Source organism: Oncorhynchus kisutch, linkage group LG28, assembly GCF_002021735.2.
Source record: "Oncorhynchus kisutch isolate 150728-3 linkage group LG28, Okis_V2, whole genome shotgun sequence".
Taxonomy (NCBI): domain Eukaryota; kingdom Metazoa; phylum Chordata; class Actinopteri; order Salmoniformes; family Salmonidae; genus Oncorhynchus; species Oncorhynchus kisutch.
Window position 1 is genome coordinate 38,914,442 of NC_034201.2, and position 25,767 is coordinate 38,940,208.

The 25,767-nt window shown below is 40.6% G+C and overlaps 1 protein-coding gene across 4 annotated transcripts in view; it reads left to right on the forward strand.

Moving 5' to 3' along the window:
* The window catches only part of LOC109873041 (janus kinase and microtubule-interacting protein 2), a 47,726-nt gene that overhangs the window by 8,582 nt on the left and 13,377 nt on the right, over window positions 1-25,767 (forward strand). For 2 of the 4 annotated variants that reach the window (XM_031808503.1, XM_031808505.1), the window contains exons 2-11: window positions 14,130-14,374; window positions 15,257-15,754; window positions 17,507-17,752; window positions 18,919-19,017; window positions 19,547-19,693; window positions 20,908-21,054; window positions 22,396-22,452; window positions 22,566-22,688; window positions 22,914-23,042; window positions 24,505-24,588. In XM_031808503.1, coding sequence (XP_031664363.1) covers window positions 14,246-14,374; window positions 15,257-15,754; window positions 17,507-17,752; window positions 18,919-19,017; window positions 19,547-19,693; window positions 20,908-21,054; window positions 22,396-22,452; window positions 22,566-22,688; window positions 22,914-23,042; window positions 24,505-24,588 — 1,659 coding nt within the window. In that variant the 5' untranslated portion in view covers window positions 14,130-14,245. The remainder of the gene's footprint in view (window positions 1-14,129; window positions 14,375-15,256; window positions 15,755-17,506; window positions 17,753-18,918; window positions 19,018-19,546; window positions 19,694-20,907; window positions 21,055-22,395; window positions 22,453-22,565; window positions 22,689-22,913; window positions 23,043-24,504; window positions 24,589-25,767) is intronic. The other 2 variants (XM_031808504.1, XM_031808506.1) reach the window with 1 other exon arrangement.

Sequence of the window (25,767 nt, forward strand, 5' to 3'; positions counted from 1 at the left end):
AATCAGTAAAGGATAGCAAAATCTGTAAAGGATAGCTAAATCAGTAATGGATAGCAAAATCAGTAATGGATAGCCAAATCAGTAATGGATAGCAAAATCAGTAATATATAGCAAAATCAGTAATGGATAGCCAAATCAGTAATGGATAGAAAAATGGATAGCAAAATCAGTAATGGATAGCAAAATCAGTAATAAATAGCAAAATCAGTAATGGAGCGCAAGATAAGTAATGGATAGCAAAATCAGTAATGGATAGCAAAATCAATAGCAAAATCAGTAATGGATAGCAAAATGAATAGCTAAATCAGTAATGGATAGCAAAATCAGTAAAGGATAGCTAAATCAGTAATGGATAGCAAAATCACTAATGGATAGCAAAATCACTAATGGATAGCAAAATCACTAATGGATAGCCAAATCAGTAATGGATAGAAAAATGGATAGCTAAATCAGTAATGGATAGCAAAATCAGTAATAAATAGCAAAATCAGTAATGGATAGCAAAATCAGTAATAAATAGCTAAATCAGTAATGGATAGCAAGATAAGTAATGGATAGCAAAATCAGTAATGGATAGCAAAATCAGTAATAAATAGCTAAATCAGTAATGGATAGCAAAATCAGTAATAAATAGCTAAATCAGTAATGGATAGCAAAATCAGTAATAAATAGCTAAATCAGTAATGGATAGCAAAATCAGTAATGGATAGCCAAATCAGTAATGGATAGCAAAATCAGTAATATATAGCAAAATCAGTAAAGGATAGCAAAATCTGTAAAGGATAGCTAAATCAGTAATGGATAGCAAAATCAGTAATGGATAGCAAAATCAGTAATGGATAGCCAAATCAGTAATGGATAGCAAAATCAGTAATATATAGCAAAATCAGTAATGGATAGCCAAATCAGTAATGGATAGAAAAATGGATAGCAAAATCAGTAATATATAGCAACATTAGTAATGGATAGCAAAATCAGTAAAGGATAGCAAAATCTGTAAAGGATAGCTAAATCAGTAATGGATAGCAAAATCAGTAATGGATAGCCAAATCAGTAATGGATAGCAAAATCAGTAATATATAGCAAAATCAGTAATGGATAGCCAAATCAGTAATGGATAGAAAAATGGATAGCAAAATCAGTAATATATAGCAACATTAGTAATGGATAGCAAAATCAGTAAAGGATAGCAAAATCTGTAAAGGATAGCTAAATCAGTAATGGATAGCAAAATCAGTAATGGATAGCCAAATCAGTAATGGATAGCAAAATCAGTAATATATAGCAAAATCAGTAATGGATAGCAAAATCAGTAAAGGATAGCAAAATCTGTAAAGGATAGCTAAATCAGTAATGGATAGCAAAATCAGTAATGGATAGCCAAATCAGTAATGGATAGCAAAATCAGTAATATATAGCAAAATCAGTAATGGATAGCCAAATCAGTAATGGATAGAAAAATGGATAGCAAAATCAGTAATATATAGCAACATTAGTAATGGATAGCAAAATCAGTAAAGGATAGCAAAATCTGTAAAGGATAGCTAAATCAGTAATGGATAGCAAAATCAGTAATGGATAGCCAAATCAGTAATGGATAGCAAAATCAGTAATATATAGCAAAATCAGTAATGGATAGCCAAATCAGTAATGGATAGAAAAATGGATAGCAAAATCAGTAATATATAGCAACATTAGTAATGGATAGCAAAATCAGTAAAGGATAGCAAAATCTGTAAAGGATAGCTAAATCAGTAATGGATAGCAAAATCAGTAATGGATAGCCAAATCAGTAATGGATAGCAAAATCAGTAATATATAGCAAAATCAGTAATGGATAGCCAAATCAGTAATGGATAGAAAAATGGATAGCAAAATCAGTAATGGATAGCAAAATCAGTAATAAATAGCAAAATCAGTAATGGAGCGCAAGATAAGTAATGGATAGCAAAATCAGTAATGGATAGCAAAATCAATAGCAAAATCAGTAATGGATAGCAAAATGAATAGCTAAATCAGTAATGGATAGCAAAATCAGTAAAGGATAGCTAAATCAGTAATGGATAGCAAAATCACTAATGGATAGCAAAATCACTAATGGATAGCAAAATCACTAATGGATAGCCAAATCAGTAATGGATAGAAAAATGGATAGCTAAATCAGTAATGGATAGCAAAATCAGTAATAAATAGCAAAATCAGTAATGGATAGCAAAATCAGTAATAAATAGCTAAATCAGTAATGGATAGCAAGATAAGTAATGGATAGCAAAATCAGTAATGGATAGCAAAATCAGTAATAAATAGCTAAATCAGTAATGGATAGCAAAATCAGTAATAAATAGCTAAATCAGTAATGGATAGCAAAATCAGTAATAAATAGCTAAATCAGTAATGGATAGCAAAATCAGTAATGGATAGCCAAATCAGTAATGGATAGCAAAATCAGTAATATATAGCAAAATCAGTAAAGGATAGCAAAATCTGTAAAGGATAGCTAAATCAGTAATGGATAGCAAAATCAGTAATGGATAGCAAAATCAGTAATGGATAGCCAAATCAGTAATGGATAGCAAAATCAGTAATATATAGCAAAATCAGTAATGGATAGCCAAATCAGTAATGGATAGAAAAATGGATAGCAAAATCAGTAATATATAGCAACATTAGTAATGGATAGCAAAATCAGTAAAGGATAGCAAAATCTGTAAAGGATAGCTAAATCAGTAATGGATAGCAAAATCAGTAATGGATAGCCAAATCAGTAATGGATAGCAAAATCAGTAATATATAGCAAAATCAGTAATGGATAGCCAAATCAGTAATGGATAGAAAAATGGATAGCAAAATCAGTAATATATAGCAACATTAGTAATGGATAGCAAAATCAGTAAAGGATAGCAAAATCTGTAAAGGATAGCTAAATCAGTAATGGATAGCAAAATCAGTAATGGATAGCCAAATCAGTAATGGATAGCAAAATCAGTAATATATAGCAAAATCAGTAATGGATAGCCAAATCAGTAATGGATAGAAAAATGGATAGCAAAATCAGTAATGGATAGCAAAATCAGTAATAAATAGCAAAATCAGTAATGGAGCGCAAGATAAGTAATGGATAGCAAAATCAGTAATGGATAGCAAAATCAATAGCAAAATCAGTAATGGATAGCTAAATGAATAGCTAAATCAGTAATGGATAGCAAAATCAGTAAAGGATAGCTAAATCAGTAATGGATAGCAAAATCACTAATGGATAGCAAAATCACTAATGGATAGCAAAATCACTAATGGATAGCCAAATCAGTAATGGATAGAAAAATGGATAGCTAAATCAGTAATGGATAGCAAAATCAGTAATAAATAGCAAAATCAGTAATGGATAGCAAAATCAGTAATAAATAGCTAAATCAGTAATGGATAGCAAGATAAGTAATGGATAGCAAAATCAGTAATGGATAGCAAAATCAGTAATAAATAGCTAAATCAGTAATGGATAGCAAAATCAGTAATAAATAGCTAAATCAGTAATGGATAGCAAAATCAGTAATAAATAGCTAAATCAGTAATGGATAGCAAAATCAGTAATGGATAGCAAAATCAGTAATAAATAGCTAAATCAGTAATGGATAGCAAGATAAGTAATGGATAGCAAAATCAGTAATGGATAGCAAAATCAATAGCAAAATCAGTAATGGATAGCAAAATGAATAGCTAAATCAGTAATGGATAGCAAAATGAATAGCTAAATCAGTAATGGATAGCAAAATCAGTAAAGGATAGCTAAATCAGTAATGGATAGCAAAATCACTCATGGATAGCAAAATCACTCATGGATAGCAAAATCAGGTAAAGCAAACTATCTTTAACCTCAATGTCAATTTGTTTTGACATCGCATTGTTGTTTTTAGCCGTATAGATGATTTATTTAGGAATTTTGAACAATTTCAGACTAATCACGCTAAAAAAATATTTTTGCACAAAAATGACGAAAACTGCACTTGAGTTAACTGCTCTAATAGCTCTTATAAAAATTAGATTCCATTCTATTCTTCAAACCAGCCCTTATCAAATTGAATTGATGCTTGATGTGTCGGTGTCTATTTCTAGTAAACACAAAGTGTTGATTCCTCTAGAGAGGTTCCAGACGAGGATACGGCAGACACTCAACATCTTTTAGTAAGGCCTGGTTGCCCTGTGCTCCTGTGATCTGAGGGTCCTTTGAGTGGAGTTAACCCCTCTACCCTCCCGTCCAATCCTAATGACCTTTCCTCATCACAGACTGCCATGAAAGCACTCCCCCCACCCCCTGCATGGGTTCATTTGGCTTTTTGAGGAAGGGTGAGAAGGAGGACGAGGGTATTGGGACGGGGTGAAGGAGGGAGTGTCTGCCTGAGCCATGTTCCATGTCTTCTGGTGCATCACAGACAGCAGCAGGCCCTCCGGGCACTGCCTGAAAAGCCTGGCCCTTACATCTCAATTGGCGTGACGACATGAGGGGTACCTGTGCAAGCTCCAGAGGAGTATTGTGGGATTTAGAGCATTTAGGAACAGCCCTGATCAAACCTCATGCTACTCCCACCAGCACCACTGTTCTCATTACCATTTCACCATGTCACACACACACATTCTTAGGCGTACACGCAAACAAACACAAGCACACACACCATGACCACCATCCCCATCATCACAACACATAACACCACAGGACCAGCAACACTGAAGGAATCTGTCAGATTCAAAGACGACCAGTCCCAAGAGTTGAGCAGGCCTTTGACGAGCACAAAACACGGCCTCTAAGATCTAAATCCTCTTTCCTTAGTTTTTAGTGTTTGATTGTGGATTACCTTAGGCTAACACATTTTTACACATTGTTGTGATATTGATTGTCACCTAAAAACCTATACACCGTTTTCAATTCAGTCGATGTGACCAAAACCATGTTATTTAATTACACCAAATGTGTATTATGCAAATGTTACAAATGTTGATGTGTTAAATATAGTTAAATAAAGGTTAAATACAAAATTTAAAAAATTGTTTTTAAATCTGGAGTTTGTATAAGAGTGTCACTGATGGCATTGAAGCCAGACAGCCCTTCACAGACAGACTGTCTATATGTATTTATCCAGCCACAGTACAATTGGACATTGTAGTGTCTGTCAGCATTCATTTCAATACCATTTCGTTGAGCGTCATTGCATTAGTTTTGCATTTCAGTATTGAATGAGACCAGTTCTCTGTGATTTTCCACTATCATGAGTTTGTTAGGTAGGAGTGGTCCGTTCAGTGTCACTATGCTCTGTAACCTGTTCATCACTCATGTCCATTGCTTTCCTGCCCTCATCCAGAAGTGCTATGAAGAAACAGTGCCCATGAATCTATGGGTGCGTTCTTAAATTCACTCTGGCTATCTACTCTGATTTCAGAGTATTTTTGTCTGAGTGTGCCAGAGCACAGAATAACTGATGAATTTACGAACACGCAATACCCATTGAATATGACCGGTGTCATATTCAGCAGCAAAAAAACGAGCAAAAAATGAAAGACAAATAAAACATAATTAAATCCTTGCCAGCAGCACAGTTACAATCACCAACGCTCTAGACAACATGAAAACAGCCGAACCACCCCTGCTAGGGTGAGTAAAATGGTCAGAGTGAGATGTTCTCTCATTTGTATCTGGAAGTAGATAGCAAGCTAGCCAACTTTAGCCAGTTATCTTGGGTGCTTGACTGCCGTTGTGATGTCAGAATCCTTGGATCGACCCTACTCCTTGGGCAGAGCATCCAGTGTGCGCTCTAAACGATCCAAGAGCCAAATGCTCTGTATTTACTTCTTCACTTCTTCACGGTGGGTTAACTGCCTTGTTCATAGGCAGAACGACATATTTTTACATTGTCAGCTCAGGGATTCAATCTTGTAACCTTATGGTTAACTAGTCCAACGCAGTATATACATATGAGATGAGTATGTAAACAAAGTGGCATAGTTAAAGTGGCTAGTGATACATGTATTACATAAGGATGCAGTAGATGATATAGAGTACAGTATATACGTATACATATGAGATGAATAATGTAGGGTATGTAAACATTATATTAGGTAGCATTGTTTAAAGTGGCTAGTGATATATTTTACATCAATTCCCATTATTAAAGTGGCTGGAGTTGAGTCAGTGTGTTGGCAGCAGCCACTCAATGTTAGTGGTGGCTGTTTAACAGTCTGATGGCCTTGAGATAGAAGCTGTTTTTCAGTCTCTCGGTCCCAGCTTTGATGCACCTGTACTGACCTCGCCTTCTGGATGATAGCGGGGTGAACAGGCAGTGGCTCGGGTGGTTGCTGTCTTTGATGATCTTTATGGCCTTCCTGTGACATCGGGTGGTGTAGGTGTCCTGGAGGGCAGGTAGTTTGCCCCCGGTGATGCGTTGTGCAGACCTCACTACCCTCTGGAGAGCCTTACGGTTGTGGGCGGAGCAGTTGCCGTACCAGGCGGTGATACAGCCCGACAGGATGCTCTCGATTGTGCATCTGTAGAAGTTTGTGAGTGCTTTTGGTGACAAGCCGAATTTCTTCAGCCTCCTGAGGTTGACGATGCTGTCTGTGTGGGTGGACCAATTCAGTTTGTCTGTGATGTGTACGCCGAGGAACTTAAAACTTACTACCCTCTCCACTACTGTTCCATCGATGTGGATAGGGGGGTGTTCCCTCTGCTGTTTCCTGAAGTCCACAATCACCTCCTTAGTTTTGTTGACGTTGAGTGTGAGGTTATTTTCCTGACACCACACTCCGAGGGCCCTCACCTCCTCCCTGTAGGTCGTCTCGTCGTTGTTGGTAATCAAGCCTACCACTGTTGTGTCGTCCGCAAACTTGATGATTGAGTTGGAGGCGTGCGTGGCCACGCAGTCGTGGGTGAACAGGGAGTACAGGAGAGGGCTCAGAACGCACCCTTGTGGGGCCCCAGTGTTGAGGATCAGCGGGGTGGAGATGTTGTTGCCTACCCTCACCACCTGGGGGCGGCAGTCGTTTAGGTAGTCGTTTAGCTCAGTTACCTTAGCTTTCTTGGGAACAGGAACAATGGTGGCCCTCTAGCGTGTCCTGCTTTGAATATAATCGATGCTGTGCGCATTCGCGAAAAAGGACTGTCGTTGCTCCAACGTGTACCTAACTATAAACATCAATGCCTTTCTTAAAATCAATACACAGAAGTATATATTTTTAAACCTGCCTATTTAGTTAAAAGAAAGGTTAGCAGGCAATATTAACCAGGTGAAATTGTGTCACTTCTCTTTCGTTCATTGAGTCAGGGTATATGCAAAAGTTTGAGCCGCCTGACTCATTGTGAACCCATTTGGCAGAATTTTACTTCATTATGACATAACATTGAAGGTTGTGCAATGTAACAGCAATATTTAGACTTAGGGATGCCACCTGCTAGATAAAACATGGAACAGTTCCGTATTTCACTGAAAGAATAAACGTTTTGTTTTCAAAATGATAGTTTCCGGATTCGACATATTAATGACCTAAGGCTCGTATTTCTGTGTGTTATTAGGTTATAATTAAGTCAATGATTTGATAGAGCAGTCTGACTGAGCAATGGTAGGTGTAACGGATGTGAAACGACTAGCTAGTTAGCGGTGGTGCGCGCTAAATAGTGTTTCAATCGGTGACGTCACTTGCTCTGAGACCTTGAAGTAGTGGTTCCCCTTGCTCTGCAAGGGCCGTGGCTTTTGTGGAGCGATGGGTAACGATGCTTCATGGGTGACTGTTGTTAATGTGTGCAGAGGGTCCCTGGTTTGCGCCCAGGTATGGGCAAGGGGGCGGTCTAAAGTTATACTGTTACATAGGCACCAGCAAGCTCGTAAGCATTCATTCAAACAGCACTTTTGTGCGTTTTGCCAGCAGCTCTTCGTACTGCTTCAAGCATTGCGCTGTTTATGACTTCAAGCCTATCAACTCCAGAGATTAGGCTTGTGTAACCGATGTGAAATGGCTAGCTAGTTAGCGGGGTGCGTGCTAATAGCGTTTCAAACGTCACTCGCTCTGAGACTTGGGGTAGTTGTTCCCCTTGCTCTGCATGGGTAACGCTGCTTCAAGGGTGGCTGTTGTCGATGTGTTCCTGGTTCGAGCCCAGGTAGCGGCGAGGAGAGGGACGGAAGCTATACTGTGACACTGGCAATACTAAAGAGCCTATAAGAACATCCAGTAGTCAAAGGTTAATGAAATAAAAATCATATAGAGAGAAATAGTCCTATAATTCCTATAAAAACTATAACCTAAAACTTCTTACCTGGGAATATTGAAGACTCATGTTAAAAGGAACCACCAGCTTTCATATGTTCTCATGTTCTGAGCAAGGAACTTAAACTTTAGCTTTCTTACATGGCACATATTGCACTTTTACTTCCTTCTCCAACACTTTGTTTTTGCATTATTTAAACCAAATTGAACATGTTTCATTATATTTTTTAGGCTAAATTGATTTTATTGATGTATTATATTAAGTTAAAATAAGTGTTCATTCAGTATTGTTGCAATTGTCATGATTACAAATACATGTGTAAAAATCGTCCGATTAATCGGTATCGGCTTTTTTTGGTCCTCCAATAATCGGTATCGGTATCGGCATTGAAAAATCATACTCGGTCGACCTCTAGTCCAGACCAGAAAGAGCCATACCAGACTAACTTGCTATGAGAAAGGTCATAAAGACTCCAGAGAGTGGTTTAGGTTGCTTTTCTTTTGAATGGTGGATGAGCCGTATTCTCTTGCGATTTCGTCTGCATATTCACACGAAGATATGAACTGTAGCCTATTTCTACAAAGCAGCCATGGTCCATGGACAGCGACCACAAGCAACACTTCACTGAGTGAAAGCACTTAAAAAACCTAGCATAGCCTCCCGGGTGGTGCAGTGGTTAAGGGCGCTGTACTGCAGCGCCAGCTGCGCCATCAGAGACTCTGGGTTTGCGCCCAGGCTCTGTCGTAACCGGCTGCGACCGGGAGGTCCGTGGGGCGACGCACAATTGCGTTAGGGAGGGCTTGGTCGGTTGGGATGTCCTTGTCTCATCGCGCACCAGCGACTCCTGTGGCGGGCCGGGCACAGCTAACCAAGGTTGCCAGGTGCACAGTGTTTCCTCCGACACATTGGTGCAGCTGGCTTCCGGGTTGGATGCGCGCTGTGTTAAGAAGCAGTGCGGCTTGATTGGGTTGTGTATCGGAGGACGCATGACTTTCAACCTTCGTCTCTCCCGAGCCCGCATGGGAGTTGTAGCGATGAGACAAGATAGTAGCTACTAAAAAACAATTGGATACCACGAAATTGGGGAGAAAAAGGGGTAAAAATTCAAAAAAATAAATTAAAATGAAAAAGCCTAGCGACTGATAAGCGCAGGTGGAAGAAACATTGTTTTTTAGTATCTTCATCTGAAATAGTGTGATGTTTTAATCATCATTATATGTCAACCTGCCTCTTATAATGAGGATATTTTATTCAAGGAGGCTATTGCAGTGTGTGTGAACAGTGGCTGAAATTACAGAGCATGGGTTCTACAGTCTTCGTAAGACTGCTGCTAAGTTCGGGGCCGTGATCTAGTGGTAAAATTTGTGACTCCCCGTTGGAGAGTGGGATTCAATCCCTGTGTCTCTTCACCTCTCTCTCACTATTTCTTATCTGTCAATAATGCATCCCAAAAAATATGAGAGGGATTCTCCACTTCCTTAACAAAGAGAGACTGCTGCTAGTGAGTCAGACGCTAGTCTTTAATATTTCTCGTGGTGTGGGGGAGGTTCTTCTGTCTCCTCTCTTTGGCTTGATGTGCATAGGAGATTGCTGTAGTTCACAAACATGTTGCTAGGTTACGCCTGGCCATTCTTTCAATGGACGCCCAGGACTGCCTCCAAACTCCAACATCTCCCTCTGTCATGGTCTTTAGCCTCAGCCAATCATATCAGACCACTGTCATATCTCCTTATGCAAACACACAGCAGCACAATGCTGTGCCCCACTGTATTCTGCCCTTCCCCCTATACCCATAGGAAGATGTTTGGAGGTGGGGATGCTGCGATGATTTTTTGGTCCACGCTACAGACAGCTATATCGGCCCACTAGTACAGGATTAGTAAAGGCCCACTGCACTACTTTTGTGAAGAAAAAAACTAAATGATAATTTTTAAAATTATATTATGTCTGATTTTGCAGGGGGTGGCTATGCCTCCCCACGCTCTACTCTAACACCCGCCAACAAAACCCTGTCTCTTACCTAACAACATGTATACAGTAACATGTGCACAGTACTTCAAATTGGGATGAGTAGGACATTAGTAAAGTTAGAAAAACTGTTTGTTTCAGCAGTGATTGTTCATAACATTACCCTCTAAAGCCAATGAGGTGCTGACCTGTTGCACCCTCGACAACCACTGTGATTATTATTATTTGACCATGCTGGTCATTTATGAACATTTGACAATCTTGGCCATGTTCTGTTATAATCTCCACCTGGCACAGCCAGAAGAGGACTGGCCACCCCTCATAGCATGTTTGTCCCATTTAACTCCAACATGTGAGTTGATTTTCTCTTGCTTCAGCTCAAAAATGGTTGCCATGTTTTCCAAAATATTTTGGAACAGCACACTGATCACATGACCAATATCTGCGCTCTGATTGGAGGATTCCCAAAAATGTCCCCTTAGTAGCGCTGTTGATCAAGATTCCCAACATAATAAAAAGTAGCTAATTGAGGAGGTCCAGGGAGAAGACAGGGAAGCCTGAGGAAGACAACCAAATCTTTAGTTTCAAGACTATGTATGTTGAAAACGTTTTTAGGAAATGCGATGGATCATTGGGGATAATTCAATATTCCTTTTCTTTTGGTGTTCAGTGAAATAATCCCATGTGAAGAATCAACTCATTTAATTAAAGTTAAATTCATAACTACATTTTTGTTGTTTTTCTATTGGAAGGATTTAATCATTTGCAATTATGTCTACTTATGAGAAGGTAAAAGGTTTATGTTTCTGTCTCTGTATGATATGGTAAATACAGTTGAATTCGGAAGTTAACATACACCTGAGCCAAATTCATTTAAACTCAGTTTTTCACAATTCCTGACATTTAGTCCTAGTAAAAATTGCCTGTCTTAGGTAAGTTAGGATCACCACTATATTTTAAGAATGTGAAATGCCAGAATAATAGTAGAGAGAATTATTTATTTGAGATTTTATTTCTTTCATCACATTCCCAGTGGGTCAGAAGTTTACATACACTCAATTAGTATTTGATAGCATTGCCTTTGAATTGTTTAACTTGGGTCAAATGTTTCGGGTAGCCTTTCCACAAGCTTCCCACAATAAGTTGGGTGAATTTTGGCCCATTCCTGCTGACAGAGCTGGTGTAACTGAGTAAAATTTGTCATCCTCCTTGCTCGCACACGCCTTTTCAGTTCTGCCCACAATGGCCACTCCAATAACTTGACTTTGTTGTCCTTAAGCCATTTTGCCACAACATTGGAAGTATTCTTGGGGTCATTGTCCATTTAGAAGACCCATTTGCGACCAAGCTTTAGCTTCCTGACTGATGTCTTGAGATGTTGCTTCAATATATCCACATAATTTCCCCTCCTCATGATGCTATCTATTTTGTGAAGTGCACCAGTCCCTCCTGCAGCAAAACACCCCCACAACATGATGCTGCCACCCCGTGCTTCACGGTTGGGATGGTGTTTCCTTGGCTTGCAAGCATCCCCCTTTTAACATCTAAACATAACGATGGTCATTATGTCCAAACAGTTCTATTTTTGTTTCATCAGACCAGAGGACATTTCTCAAAAAAGTACAATCTTTATCCCCATGTGCAGTTGCAAACCATAGTCTGGCTTTTTTATTGTGGTTTTTAACCAGTGGCTTCTTCCTTGCTGAGCGGCCTTTCAGGTTATGTCGATGGTGGACTCGTTTTACTGTGGATATAGATACTTTTGTACCTGTTTCCTCCAGCATCTTCACACGGTCCTTTGCTGTTGTTCTGGGATTGATTTGCACTTTTTGCACCAAAGTACATTCGTCTCTAGGAGACAGAACGTGTCTCCTTCCTGAGCGGTATGACGGCTGCACGGTCCTATGGTGTTTATATTTGCGTACTATTGTTTGTACAGATGAACGTGGTACCTTCAGGCGTTTGGAAATTGCTCCCAAGGGTGAACCAGACTTGTGGAAGTCGACAATTTTCTTTCTTGGCTGATTTCTTTTGATTTTCCCATGATGTCAAGCAAAGAGGCACTGAGTTTGATGGTAGGCCTTGAAATACATCCACAGGTACACCTCCAATTGACTCAAATTATGTCAATTAGCCTATCAGAAGCTTCTAAAGCCCTGACATCAATTTCTGGAATTTTCCAAGCTGTTTAAAGGCACAGTCAATTTAGTGTATGTAAACTTCTGACCCACTGGAATTGTGATACAGTGAATTATAAGTGGAATAATCTGTATGTAAACAATTGTTTGAAAAATGACTTGTAGATGTCCTAACCGACTTGCCAAAACTATAGTTTGTTAAAAAGACATTTGTGAAGTGGTTGAAAAATGAGTTTAAATGACTCCAACATAAGTGCATGTAAACTTCCGACTTCAACTGTATATACAATGCAAAAAACATCTACATTTAAATGGTATTAATATCTATTTGCCTATATTTTGGTTAATCCCCATATATTCCCGTTAATTCCCACGACAAGTTTCCATCTCTGAATATTACCCAAATGTGCAACCCAGGTTGAGGATCAGACCTGCACAACGGTCAGGAGGAATATTGGACCATTCCTCTTTACAAAGCTGTTTCAGTTCTGCGATATTCTTGGGATGTCTTGTGTGAACCGCTTTCTTGAGGTCATGCCACAGCAGCATCTCAATCGGGTTGAGGTTAGGACTCCAGAAGCCATATTTTCTTCTGTAGAAGCCATTTTGTTGTTGATTTACTTCTATGTTTTGGGTCGTTGTCCTGTTGCATCACCAAACTTCTGTTGAGCTTCAATTGGTGGACAGATAGCCTTACATTCTTCTGCAAAATGTCTTGATAAACTTAGAAACTCATTTTTCTGTTGTTAATTGCAAGCTGTCCAGGCCCTGAGGCCTGTAGCTCCCTTCACCATACTTTATAGTTGGGATGAGGTGTTGATGTTGGTGTGCTGTGCCTGTTTTTCACCACACATACAGTTGTGTGTTCCTTGCAAACATCTCAACTTTAGTTTAATCTGTCCACAGAATATTTTGCCAGTAGCGCTGTGGAACATCTTTTGCGAACTTCAGACGTGCAGCAATGTTTTTTTTTTATACCAGTGGCTTCTTCCATTGTGCCCTCCCATGAACATCATTCTTGTTTAGTGTTTTACGTATTGTAGAGTCATCAACAGAGATGTTAGCATCTTCCAGAGATTGCTGTAAGTCTTTGGCTGACACTCTTGGATTCTTCTTAACCTCAATGAGCATTCTGTGCTGTACTCTTGCAGTCATCTTTGCAGGACGGCCACTCCTAGGGAGAGTAGCAGCAGTGCTGAACTTTCTCCATTTATAGACACTTTATCTTACCATGCATGGACAGATGAATATCAAGGCTTTTAGAGATATTTTTGTAACACTTTCCAGCTTTATGCAAGTCAACAATTCTTAAATTTAGGTATTCTGAGATCTCTTTTGTTCAAGGCATGGTTCACATCAGGCAATGCTTCAAATTTTGTGAATGTTTTTCATAGGGCAGTGCAGCTTTAACCAACATCTCCAATCTCGTCTCATTGATTGTACTCCAGGTTAGCTGACTCCTGACTCCGACTAGCTTTTGGAGATGTCATTAGGGGTTCACATACTTTTTCCAACCTACACTGTGAATGTTTAAATTATGTATTCAATATAGACAAGAAAAATACAATAATTTGTGTGTTATTAGTTTAAGCAGACTGTGTTTGTCTGTTGTTGTGACTTGGATGAAGCTCGGATCTAATTTATGCAGATATCAAGATAATTCCAAAGGGTTCACATACTTTTTCTTGCTACTGTATATAAACACTTAAGTTGAGGTTATCTTCCTGATCCTTCAATGACAGTTGTCTAAAATGTTTCTTATTCCTCTCCACACTTAGCTCTTCTGTCTACTAAGATCATGAGGAAGAGGAAGAACTGGAAACCACAGGAGGGCCTCTGTTCGTTTCTATGAAGTCTCAATGAAAGCATTGGAGCAGCTGTAATATTTGACTCAATGGCAAAGAAGGGACGCACCAAGGGCGAGAAGCCCGAAGCGCTCATCTCTGCTTTACAGGCAGCTAACGAAGATCTCAGGTCCAAACTGACTGACATTCAAATAGAACTTCATCAAGAAAAATGCAAGGTAGGCCACGTTGGAACACTACATTACATGTAAATCTTCCCTTCTTAAATACACCTACACTGAGTGTACAAAACATTATGTATGCCTGATCTTCCCATGAGATAAACTGACCAGGTGAATCCAAGTGAAAGCTATAATCCTTTATTGATGTCAGTTGTTATATCCACTTCAATCAGTGTAGATAAAGGGAAAGAGACAGGTTAAAGAAGGATTTTTAAGCCTTGAGACAGTTGAGACATGGATTGTGTATGTGTGCCTTTCAGAGGGTAAATGGCCAAGACAAAATATTTAAGTGCCTTTGAATGGGGTATGGTAGTAGGTGCCAGGTGCACCAGTTTGTGCCAAGAACTGCAATGCTGCTGGGTTTTTCACACTCAGCAGTTTCCCGTGTATATCTAAAATGGTCCACCATCCAAAGGACATCCAGCCAACTTGACGCAACTGTGGGAAGCATTGGAGGCAACATGGTCCAGCATCCCCGTGGAACGCTTTTGACACCATGTAGAATCCATGCACTGACTAATTGAGGCTGTTCTGAGGGTGAAAGGGTGGGGCTGCAATCAATATTAGGAATGTGTTCCTAATGTTTTGTACACTCAGTGTATAACAGTGTCTTCAACTGCAGATGGGACATGCTTTTTGTTGGTAATGAGTTGCTTGACAAAGTCCAACAATTTTAGAAGGATCTATTTGAAATTATGACTTTACCACTTGGGTCAAAATTGACCCCTGTCGGTGATTATAGGGTTAATCACTTTATCAACTTAACCAGTGCTAGATCAAGAGAATTGCCTCCGGGCTGTATGTAGTCCTCTCTCTGACATGCCTTTGTAGTGTAACCCAGTTCTCTTTGTCTCCTATTCCTCTCTCCCTGGGGGCTAGGTGAGTAAGTTGGAGCGTGAGAAGGTGCAGGAGTGCAAGCGCATCCGGGAGCAGGAGCAGCACCGGCACACGGCCACGCTGACAGAGCAGCGAGCCAAATGGCACGAGGAGAAGCAGAAGGAGCTCCAGGCGCTCAGAGAGAACCTGGTCCGCCAGCATGAGCAGGAGCAGGCCCGCACCGCCAAGATCAAGGACCAGGAGAACCAGCGGCTCAAGGCGGCGCTGAGCGCCATGCGTGACGGCAGCGGAGAGAAGGTGCGCACAGCATTGACCCTGGAGGCCAAAGAAGAGGCGCGGCGCTTCTTCGACGTGGAGAGGGTCAAGCTGCTGCAGGAGATCTCCGAGCTCAAGCAGACCAAGAAGCAGACAGACGAGGCGCTCAGCACCATGATCCAAGCAGATAAGATGAAGGCTGGGGACCTGCGCTCCGAGCACCAGATTCACCAAGAGCAGATTTCCAAGATCAAGTGGGACAGCGAGAGGGACATCCGCAGACTGGTGAATAATGGCTGAGGGTCTGCAGACGGTCTGATCTCCAGAATACATGTCTGGCTGAACACTAGATGTAGCCTTAGCTGTTCTTTCTCATTGCTCCATTAATTATTTTTTATTTGTTTAACTAGGCAGTTAAGAACAAATTCTTATTTACAGTGATGGCCCACCAAAAGGCAAAAGGCCTCCTGTGGGTACGGGGGCGGGGATTAAAACAAAAAATATCAAATATATATAAATATAGGACAAAACACACATCACGACAAGAGTGACAACACAACACTACATAAAGAGAGACCTAAGACAACAACATAGCAAGGCAGCAACACATGAAAACACAGCATGGTAGCAACATAACATGACAACAACATGGTAGCAACACAATATAGTTGCAGCACAAAACATGGTACAAACATTATTGGGCACAGACACCAGCACCAAGGGCAAGGTAGAGACGACAATACATCCAGCAAAACCCAAAAGGAAAATGACAACTTATATGTGATCCCCAATCAGAGACAACGATAGACAGCTGCCTCTGATTGGGAACCACACACACACACGGCCAAAAACAAAGAAATAGAAAACATAGACTTTCCCACCCGAGTCACACCCTGACCTAACCAAACATAGAGAATAAAAGGATCTGTACGGTCAGGGTGTGACAACCCTTACCTGCCTTTTCTATAAATTATGTCTCCGTAATCTAGCATGGGTAGGATGGTCATCTGAATCAGGGTTAGTTTGGCAGCTGGGGTGAAAGAGGAGCGATTACAATAGAGGAAACCAAGTCTCTTCTTTTAACTTTAGCCTGCAGCTTTGATATGTGCTGAGAGAAGGACAGTGTACCGTCTAGCCATACTCCCAAGTACTTGTATGAGGTGACTACCTCAAGCTCTAAACCCTCAGAGGTAGTAATCACACTTGTGGGGAGAGGGGCTGATTTTTCATAAGGAAAAGTGGAAATTACAAACTCCCGAAGCCTTTTTAAACCTCAGATACACTACAAGTTTGATATTTTCTGCATTGCATGAAGGTTCTCCTGCAACAAGGTGATCAAATTAAGATCCTACATTTGTAGCTAATTATCATGATCCTTATCAAAGCTAGTTGGTATCGAATCAAATTTTGCCAAGGTTATGACTTTGTTCCAAAGCAATCAATTAGCAAGAAATAGCCCTTTTACCTTGGCAAAGGTCAGACTCTGTCACGTTCTTTCCAGGCAGACTTTCACATGATACAATTTGATATATACTATCATGTTTCAGGGAAGACTCAGATGCAGACAGTGTCACAGTAACAAAAGTTTATTACTAGAACAGGGGCAGGCAAAACAACAGGTCAAGGTCAGGCAGAGGTCAATAATCCAGGGTGGCGTGACAAAGTACAGAACGGCAGGCAGGCTCAGGATCAGGGCAGGCAGAATGGTCAAAACCAGGAATACTAGGAAACAGGAACTAGAAAAAGACAGGAGCAAGGGGGAAAACGCTGGTAGGCTTGACGAACAAAACGAACTGGCAACATACAAACAGAGAACACAGGTATAAATACACTGGGGATAATGGGGAATATGAGCGACACCTGGAGAGGGGTGGAGACAAGCAAAAAGACAGGTGAAACAGATCAGGGTGTGATACATACAGTATGATACATCATACCTTCAAATTATACTTTTAGAACTGTACACATGTCTGTCGTTCCGTCTGTCCTGTCCGCCTCTGAGTCACCGAGTTTCCTGTTTCCTATTCCTTCCTTCAGGTGGATGAGATCAAGTCTAAAGAGCGCACCATCTTCTCTCTGGAGAAGGAGTTGGAGAATGCCATTGGCTTGTTGCAGAAGCTGCAGATGCAGAAGGATGCCCTGGACGACCAGCTGTTCCTGGTCAAGGAGGCAGAGTGTAACCTGGGCAGCCCCAAGAGAGAGATCCCTGGACGGGCTGGGGACGGGGCAGAACACTGTGGCAGCCCGGTACGACATAGAAAGGCAGAGGGGAACTTGGAAATGGTACAAATGCAGTCTGTAGATTATAGAAATGTAATAATGAAGCCAGTCCAAAATAAATTACTTTGAAATTAATCTGACAATTAACGCATAATGAGAGGTAAAATAGGCCTACACTAGTTTATGTACAGTATAGCCAATTGCCACACTCCAATTACCTATTGCCTACTGTATAGGCTATGTATAGAAGCAGCCTGTGTAGTTTATGCGGAAAAAAAACCAAGACAAATGACATAAACAAGTGGCCATAAAAAATATGAAATAACTCTGGAATTGTAATACCATCATCCACATGCGGAAACATGGTCTTTGCTCAATACAGGACAATTATCAAGCTGCTTTCACACAGTCAAACAAACACAGTTTGGGTGTGGCCATTCTTTATATGGAGATTTTGTGACTCAGATAATACCACATAATACCACCATTTTAAGACCAAAAATATCGAAACGTTTTTAAAGCCCCACTCCATAGTGCCCCACCAACAAAATGTTAGTAATAGGGCAAGTGCATCCCATCATACAGTATCTTCTAATGCAAATATCACTTTTTATGCTCAATGAATTACTTGCTATGATGGTAATATTACTTTTTAAACATGACAAAGTAGTACTAGGTAATATGTCAAATGAAAAACACAAAAAAACAAGTATTTAGATAAATACTCCTATCTTCTAAAAAAGGACCTGCCAATTTACTACACAATAAATCAAGCTCCTACCTGGTATTGAACAGAAAACTGAAGGGATCTGAAGGCCGTTGTATCTGAAGATAGCTGGTCAGTCAAGAAGACTGCTAGTCAGTTAAGAAGTCTGTGAGGTTTTAATGCAGTCTCACATTCTGGATTAGTCATGGTCTGCTTGAAAATCACCACATGACAGAAAACTAATTGTCTTTGGCTTTTTTTTCTAAAGAGATGTGTCACTGATACGTCTAAATAATTACCTTATAAGTAAACTCCAGAAATAAATGTCCTATAAATTTGTATTTTCCTAACAAATCTGTCCCCAACATATATGTCATTGAAATAATTTATATTATACAACTATTCACAATAATGCATTTGTGTATAATTCACAATAATCCATATAATTCACCCTAATGAATTTTTGTCGTATAGTGAATGTATTGTGTCGTAACACGCCATGCGTTCTGTTTCAACAACCCAGGACATGCGCAGGAACCAGAGGCGCATGGCTGACCTCAACTCCACCATCCGCAAGCTGGAGGACCGCAACTCACTGCTGGTGGATGAGAGGAATGAACTGGTATGATCTGGTCACTCTGAATTCTCCCTACCTGGCAGAGAGCCTAGCAATGAATCACATCTTGGGGCATTCCAAATGGCTCCCTATTTAGTTCTGACCAGGATCCAGAAGGGTGTAGGCAATAGGCTTCCATTTGGGATGCAGCCTTGGTCCTCTTGAAGGATAACAATCCTCTTTAATCTGGATTCATTAAACATACAATGAATGCACCCGGCAAAACACCTGTAAATAATTGATAAATACAGTACCTAGTCTAGACCCCTGCCATGTTGACACACTGGACTGAGCGAAACTCTTCATCCCTCCATCTCCCTTTGTTCCCCTTCTATTCTATCTTCATTTGCATCTATCGCTCCCTGTCGCTATCTCACTCTGTCTGTCTCTCTGTCTGTCTCCTCTCTCTCTCCCTCTTCTCTCTCTTCCTTTCGCTCTCTCTTTTCTCTTTCTCTCTGTCTGTCTTTCTATCTCCCCTCTCTCTATTTTCTCTATCTCTTTCTCTCTTTTCTCTCTCTCTCTCTCATCCTCTCAGCTGAAGCGTGTGCGGGAGTCTGAGAAGCAGTGCAAGCCCATGCTGGAAAAGAACAAGGTGCTGAATAAGAGGAATGATGACCTCAGCCAGACCCTGCAGCGCATGGAAGAGAAACTTAAAGGCCTGGCCAAGGAGAACCTGGAGATGGTGAGTGGTATAGAAATAGAACTACAGACCATTGTCTTAAATTGGGAATCCCCATTCTAGTAATTCTATTTCTATGGTGAGTGGACTCATCGCACAGATCTCAACACAATTAGGGCTCCAATACTTTAGTATTTTTTAAAACATTTGACCTTTATTTAACCATGAAGGCCAGTTGAGTTCTCATTTAAAACTACGACCTGGCCAAGATAAAGCAAAGCAGTGCGACAAAAACAATAACACAGAGTTACACAAACAAACGTACAGTCAATAAAACAAAAGGTAAATAGAAAAATCTATGTACAGTGTGTGCAAATGTAGAAGAGTAGGAAGGTAGGCAATAAATAGGCCGTAGAGGGAAAAATAATTACAATTTAGCATTAAAACTGGAGTGATAGATGTGCAGATGATGATGTGCAAGTAGAGATACTGGGGTGCAAAAGAGCAAGACGGTAAGTAATAATATGGGGATGAGGTAGTTGGGTGTGCTATTTACAGATTGGCTGTGTACAGGTACAGTGATCAGTAAGCTTCTCTAATAGCTGATGCTTAAAGCTAGAGAGGGAGATATAAGACTCCAGCTTCAGAGATTTTTGCAATTCGTTCCAGTCATTGGCAGCAGAGAACTGGAAGGAAAGGCGGCCAACGAAGTGTTGGCTTTGGGGATGACCAGTGCAATATACCTGCTGGAGCGCGTGCTATGGGTGGGTGTTTCCATTGTGACCAGTGAGCTGAGATAAGATGGGGCTTCACCTAGCAAGGACTTATAGATGACCTGGAGCCAGTGGGTTTAGCGACAGATATGTAGCGAGGGCCAGCCAACGAGTGCATACAGGTCGCAGTGGTGGGTCGTATATGGGGCTTTGGTGACAAAACAGATGGCACTGTGATAGACTACATCCAGTTTGCCAAGTAGAGTGTTGGGGGCTATTTTGTAAATGACAATAATAATAATAATAATACAAGCATGCCACAATAGCTCAGTGTTTATGAAGACTGTCTGCAACACATGGGCTATGATTACAGTCCTTATCAAAGTACAGTCTGCATTAGTCTTGTGGATTTAGAAATCCATGATCTTGCAGCTTTGGCCTCAATGCCCTAACAACCACCACAAATCTACTTTACTAATTACGAGCCCATACTGAGCAATATAGAGGGTTGTTTAACTCAACTACAACTCGCTCCACTCACAAAGGTATTTTCTGTTTCTTTAGAAGGAGAAGATCAGCTCCCACCTGCCACTGAAGAAAGCCAACTGTAAGTCTCTGAATGATCTGGACCAGGCGCATGATGACCAGGAGATTGAGTTCCTCAAGCTGCAGGTGCTGGAGCAACAAAGCATGATCGACGAGCTGACAAGAGTGAGTTCTCCTTTTACAAATTTGAATTCCCCAATGTATATATTTTTTAATCAAATCAAATCAAATGTATTTATATAGCCCTTCTTACATCAGCTTATATATCAAAGTGCTGTACAGAAACCCAGCCTAAAACCCCAAACAGCAAGCAATGCAGATGTAGAAGCATGGTGGCTAGGAAAAACTCCCTAGAAAGGCCAAAACCTAGGAATAAACCTAGAGAGGAACCAGGCAACGAGGGGTGGCCAGTCCTCTTCTGGCTGTGCCGGGTGGAGATTATAACAGAACATGGCCAAGATGTTCAAATGTTCATAAATGACCAGCATGGTCAAATAATAATAATCACAGTAGTTGTCGAGGTTGCAACAGGTCAGCACCTCACGAGTAAATGTCAGTTGGCTTTTCATAGCCAATCATTAAGAGTATCTCTACCGCTCCTGCTGTCTCTAGAGAGTTGAAAACAGCAGGTATGGGACAGGTAGCATGTCCGGTGAACAGGTCAGGGTTCCATAGCCGCAGGCAGAACAGTTGAAACTGGAGCAGCAGCACGGCCAGGTGGACTGGGGACAGCAAGGAGTCATCATGCCAGGTAGTCCTGAGGCATAGTCCTAGGGCTCAGGCCCTCAGAGTGAGAGAAAGAAAGAAAGAAAGAGAACTGGTGGACACACAGTATCTGGAGAACTGGTTGACACACAGTATCTGGAGAACTGGTGGACACACAGTATCTGGAGAACTGGTGGACACAGTATCTGGAGAACTGGTTGACACACAGAATCTGGAGAACTGGTTGACACACAGTATCTGGAGAACTGGTGGATACACAGTATCTGGAGAACTGGTGGACACACAGTATCTGGAGAACTGGTTGACACACAGAATCTGGAGAACTGGTTGACACACAGTATCTGGAGAACTGGTGGACACACAGTATCTGGAGAACTGGTGGACACAGTATCTGGAGAACTGGTGGACACACAGTATCTGGAGAACTGGTGGACACACAGTATCTGGAGAACTGGTGGACACACAGTATCTGACTCTTTTGCTCTTTGACAGGTACAATTGGCTGATCTCAGGAAATGTATCCATGGTTGCTGAAGTTGTATGTTTGTTTGCTGGTAGTTCTTAAATGGAAAACTCTAAATGGTGTCCTTGGGACACTCTGATGTCACCCCATTGAAGTTTACATTTAGAAAGGTAAGGGTTAAGGTTAGGGTTAAGGTTAGGTAAGGGGAATAGTTAGAGTTAGGTTTAGGGTAGGGGTTAAGGCTAGGGTTTATGGTAGGGAGGTCCCAGGGATTCCCGGATAGCTCTAACTGTTCTGACATGCCTGATATGTTTCAGGATAGGGAAAAACTATTGCGGAAGAAGAGGCATAAACGAAGCAACAGACCAATAAAGGTAGAGTTTTTTCTTCCCATGACAACACAATAAAAAACATCAGTACAATAATACATTCATCTGCCTTGGGAAATATCTATTTCCCCACAATCCTGTGATCTCTCTCTACACAGAGACACATTGTAGTGGACACCTTCTTTGGATACGATGAGGAATCCATGGACTCAGAGACGTCCTCCGTGGCTTCGTTTCGCATGGACCGCACTCCAGCCACTCCTGATGAAGACCTGGATGAGGTGAGACCTGTTCACGTCACAGGCAATCGACACAGTCCCTGGGTGGGGAAGGAACTTTATTTATGATAAGTGATCAATAACCTTTGCACAAGCACCAGCAGCACATCAGCATCTACTTTCCCTGAACCAATGTGTTTCTAATCTCTCTATGGGAGCAGGTGTGACACTTCCTGGCTTTCCTCCCAATGTCTTCTCTCTAACCCTGGGGTCTGTCCATGGTCACAGGGACTGGTCAATGAGGAGTCGGAGCTGCGCTTCAGGCAGCTGACCAGAGAGTACCAGGCCTTACAGAGGGCATACGCCCTGCTGCAGGAACATCAAGGGGGCCTTCTGGACGCTGAGATAGAAGCTAAGGTACAGTGCCACTGCCATTAATGTTACCTTAAATATCACTGTCATTAATGTTACCTTAAATATCACTGTCATTAATGTTACCTTAAATATCACTGTCATTAATGTTAAGTTAAATATCACTGCCATTAATGTTACCTTAAATATCACTGCCATTAATGTTACCTTAAATATCACTGCCATTAATGTTACCTTAAAAATCACTGTCATTAATGTTACCTTAAATATCACTGTCATTAATGTTACCTTAAATATCACTGCCATTAATGTTACCTTAAATATCACTGCCATTAATGTTACCTTAAATATCACTGCCATTAATGTTACCTTAAATATCACTGTCATTAATGTTACCTTAAATATCACTGTCATTAATGTTACCTTAAATATCACTGCCATTAATGTTACCTTAAATATCACTGTCATTAATGTTACCTTAAATATCACTGCCATTAATGTTACCTTAAATATCACTGCTATTAATGTTACCTTAAATATCACTGCTATTAATGTTACCTTAAATATCACTGTCATTAATGTTACCTTAAATATCACTGCCATTAATGTTACCTTAAATATCACTGTCATTAATGTTACCTTAAATATCACTGCCATTAATGTTACCTTAAATATCACTGTCATTAATGTTACCTTAAATATCACTGTCATTAATGTTAACTTAAATATCACTGTCATTAATGTTACCTTAAATATCACTGCCATTAATGTTACCTTAAATATCACTGTCATTAATGTTACCTTAAATATCACTGTCATTAATGTTAACTTAAATATCACTGTCATTAATGTTACCTTAAATATCACTGTCATTAATGTTACCTGTGTAGGCTGTCATTGTAAATAAGAATTTGTTCTTAACTAACTTGCCTAGTTAAATAAAGGCAAAATTATAATTATTATATATTTTTTTACATAAATATCACTGCCATTAATATTCAGTTAAATATCAGTGCCATTAAAGCTGGAATGTGGTCTTGGTGAAACTGTCTCGTCCGGTTGTGATATTACAACAACAAAGTAGTTACTTCAAACAGCGAACACTGTTTTCCCCTCGAGCTCCAGAACAGCAGACTATCTACTGCAGATGATTATTTTACCACGATGCTGGAAGCTCTTCTCCTCCGTTTCATCAACAAAACAAAGACAATTAAAAATGAGCTGGGGTGAACAGTGGCTTTAATGTTCAGTAAAATATCACTCACATAAGATTGTATTTGGCCATCCTCTGCGACAATAGGGATGGGGTCATGCCAGATTGGTTTCTGTATTCAGTAAAATGCTGATAAGACTGCATATGCATTCTAGACTAAGTGTACAAAATATTAAGAACATATACCCCAGTACAAACTACAGCACTGCTCATGCATTCTAAAACAACACCAACCAGTCACATTCAGCTGTATCCAGTAGATGATGTTAATGTGAATAATGTTGTGTGTCCCAGGCTCAGGAGCAGCTACATGCAGACATTCTCAGGTACAAGGCCAAGATAGAAGACCTGGAGAAGGAGCTCGCCCACAAAGGACAGGTAAATGACATTACCCCCAATACAGACCAATGACATTACTCCCAATACAGACCAATGACATTACCCCCAATACAGACCAATGACATTACCCCCAATACAGACCAATGACATTACCCCCAATACAGACCAATGACGTTACCCCCAATACAGACCAATGACATTACACCCAATACAGACCAATGACATTACCCCCAATACAGACCAATGACGTTACCCCAATACATACCAATGACATTACTCCCAATACAGACCAATGACATTACCCTCAATACAGACCAATGACATTACTTCCAATACAGACCAATGACATTACTCCCAATACAGACCAATGGCATTACCCCCAATACAGACCAATGACATTACCCCCAATGCAGACCAATGCCATTACTCCCAATACAGACCAATGACATTACCCCCAATACAGACCAATGACATTACTCCCAATACAGACCAATGACATTACCCCCAATACAGACCAATGACATTACTCCCAATACAGACCAATGACATTACCCCCAATACAGACCAATGACATTACTCCCAATACAGACCAATGACATTACTCCCAATACAGACCAATGACATTACCCCCAATACAGACCAATGATATTACCCCCAATACAGACCAACACTAAGACATGGGCTGCTTCCCAAATCAAATCAAAATCAAATCAAATGTATTTATATAGCCCTTCGTACATCAGCTGATATCTCAAAGTGCTATACAGAAACCCAGCCTAAAACCCCAAACAGCAAGCAATATAGGTTTAGAAGCACGGTGGCTAGGAAAAACTCCCTAGAAAGGCCAAAACCTAGGAAGAAACCTAGAGAGGAACCAGGCTATGTGGGGTGGCCAGTCCTCTTCTGGCTGTGCCGGGTGGAGATTATAACAGAACATGGCCAAGATGTTCAAATGTTCATAAATGACCAGCATGGTAGTATAATAATAAGGCAGAACAGTTGAAACTGGAGCAGCAGCACGGTCAGATGGACTGGGGACAGCAAGGAGTCATCATGTCAGGTAGTCCTGGGGCATGGTCCTAGGGCTCAGGTCCTCCGAGAGAGAGAAAGAAAGAGAGAAGGAGAGAATTAGAGAACGCACACTTAGATTCACACAGGACACCGAATAGGACAGGAGAAGTACTCCAGATATAACAAACTGACCCTAGCCCCCCGACA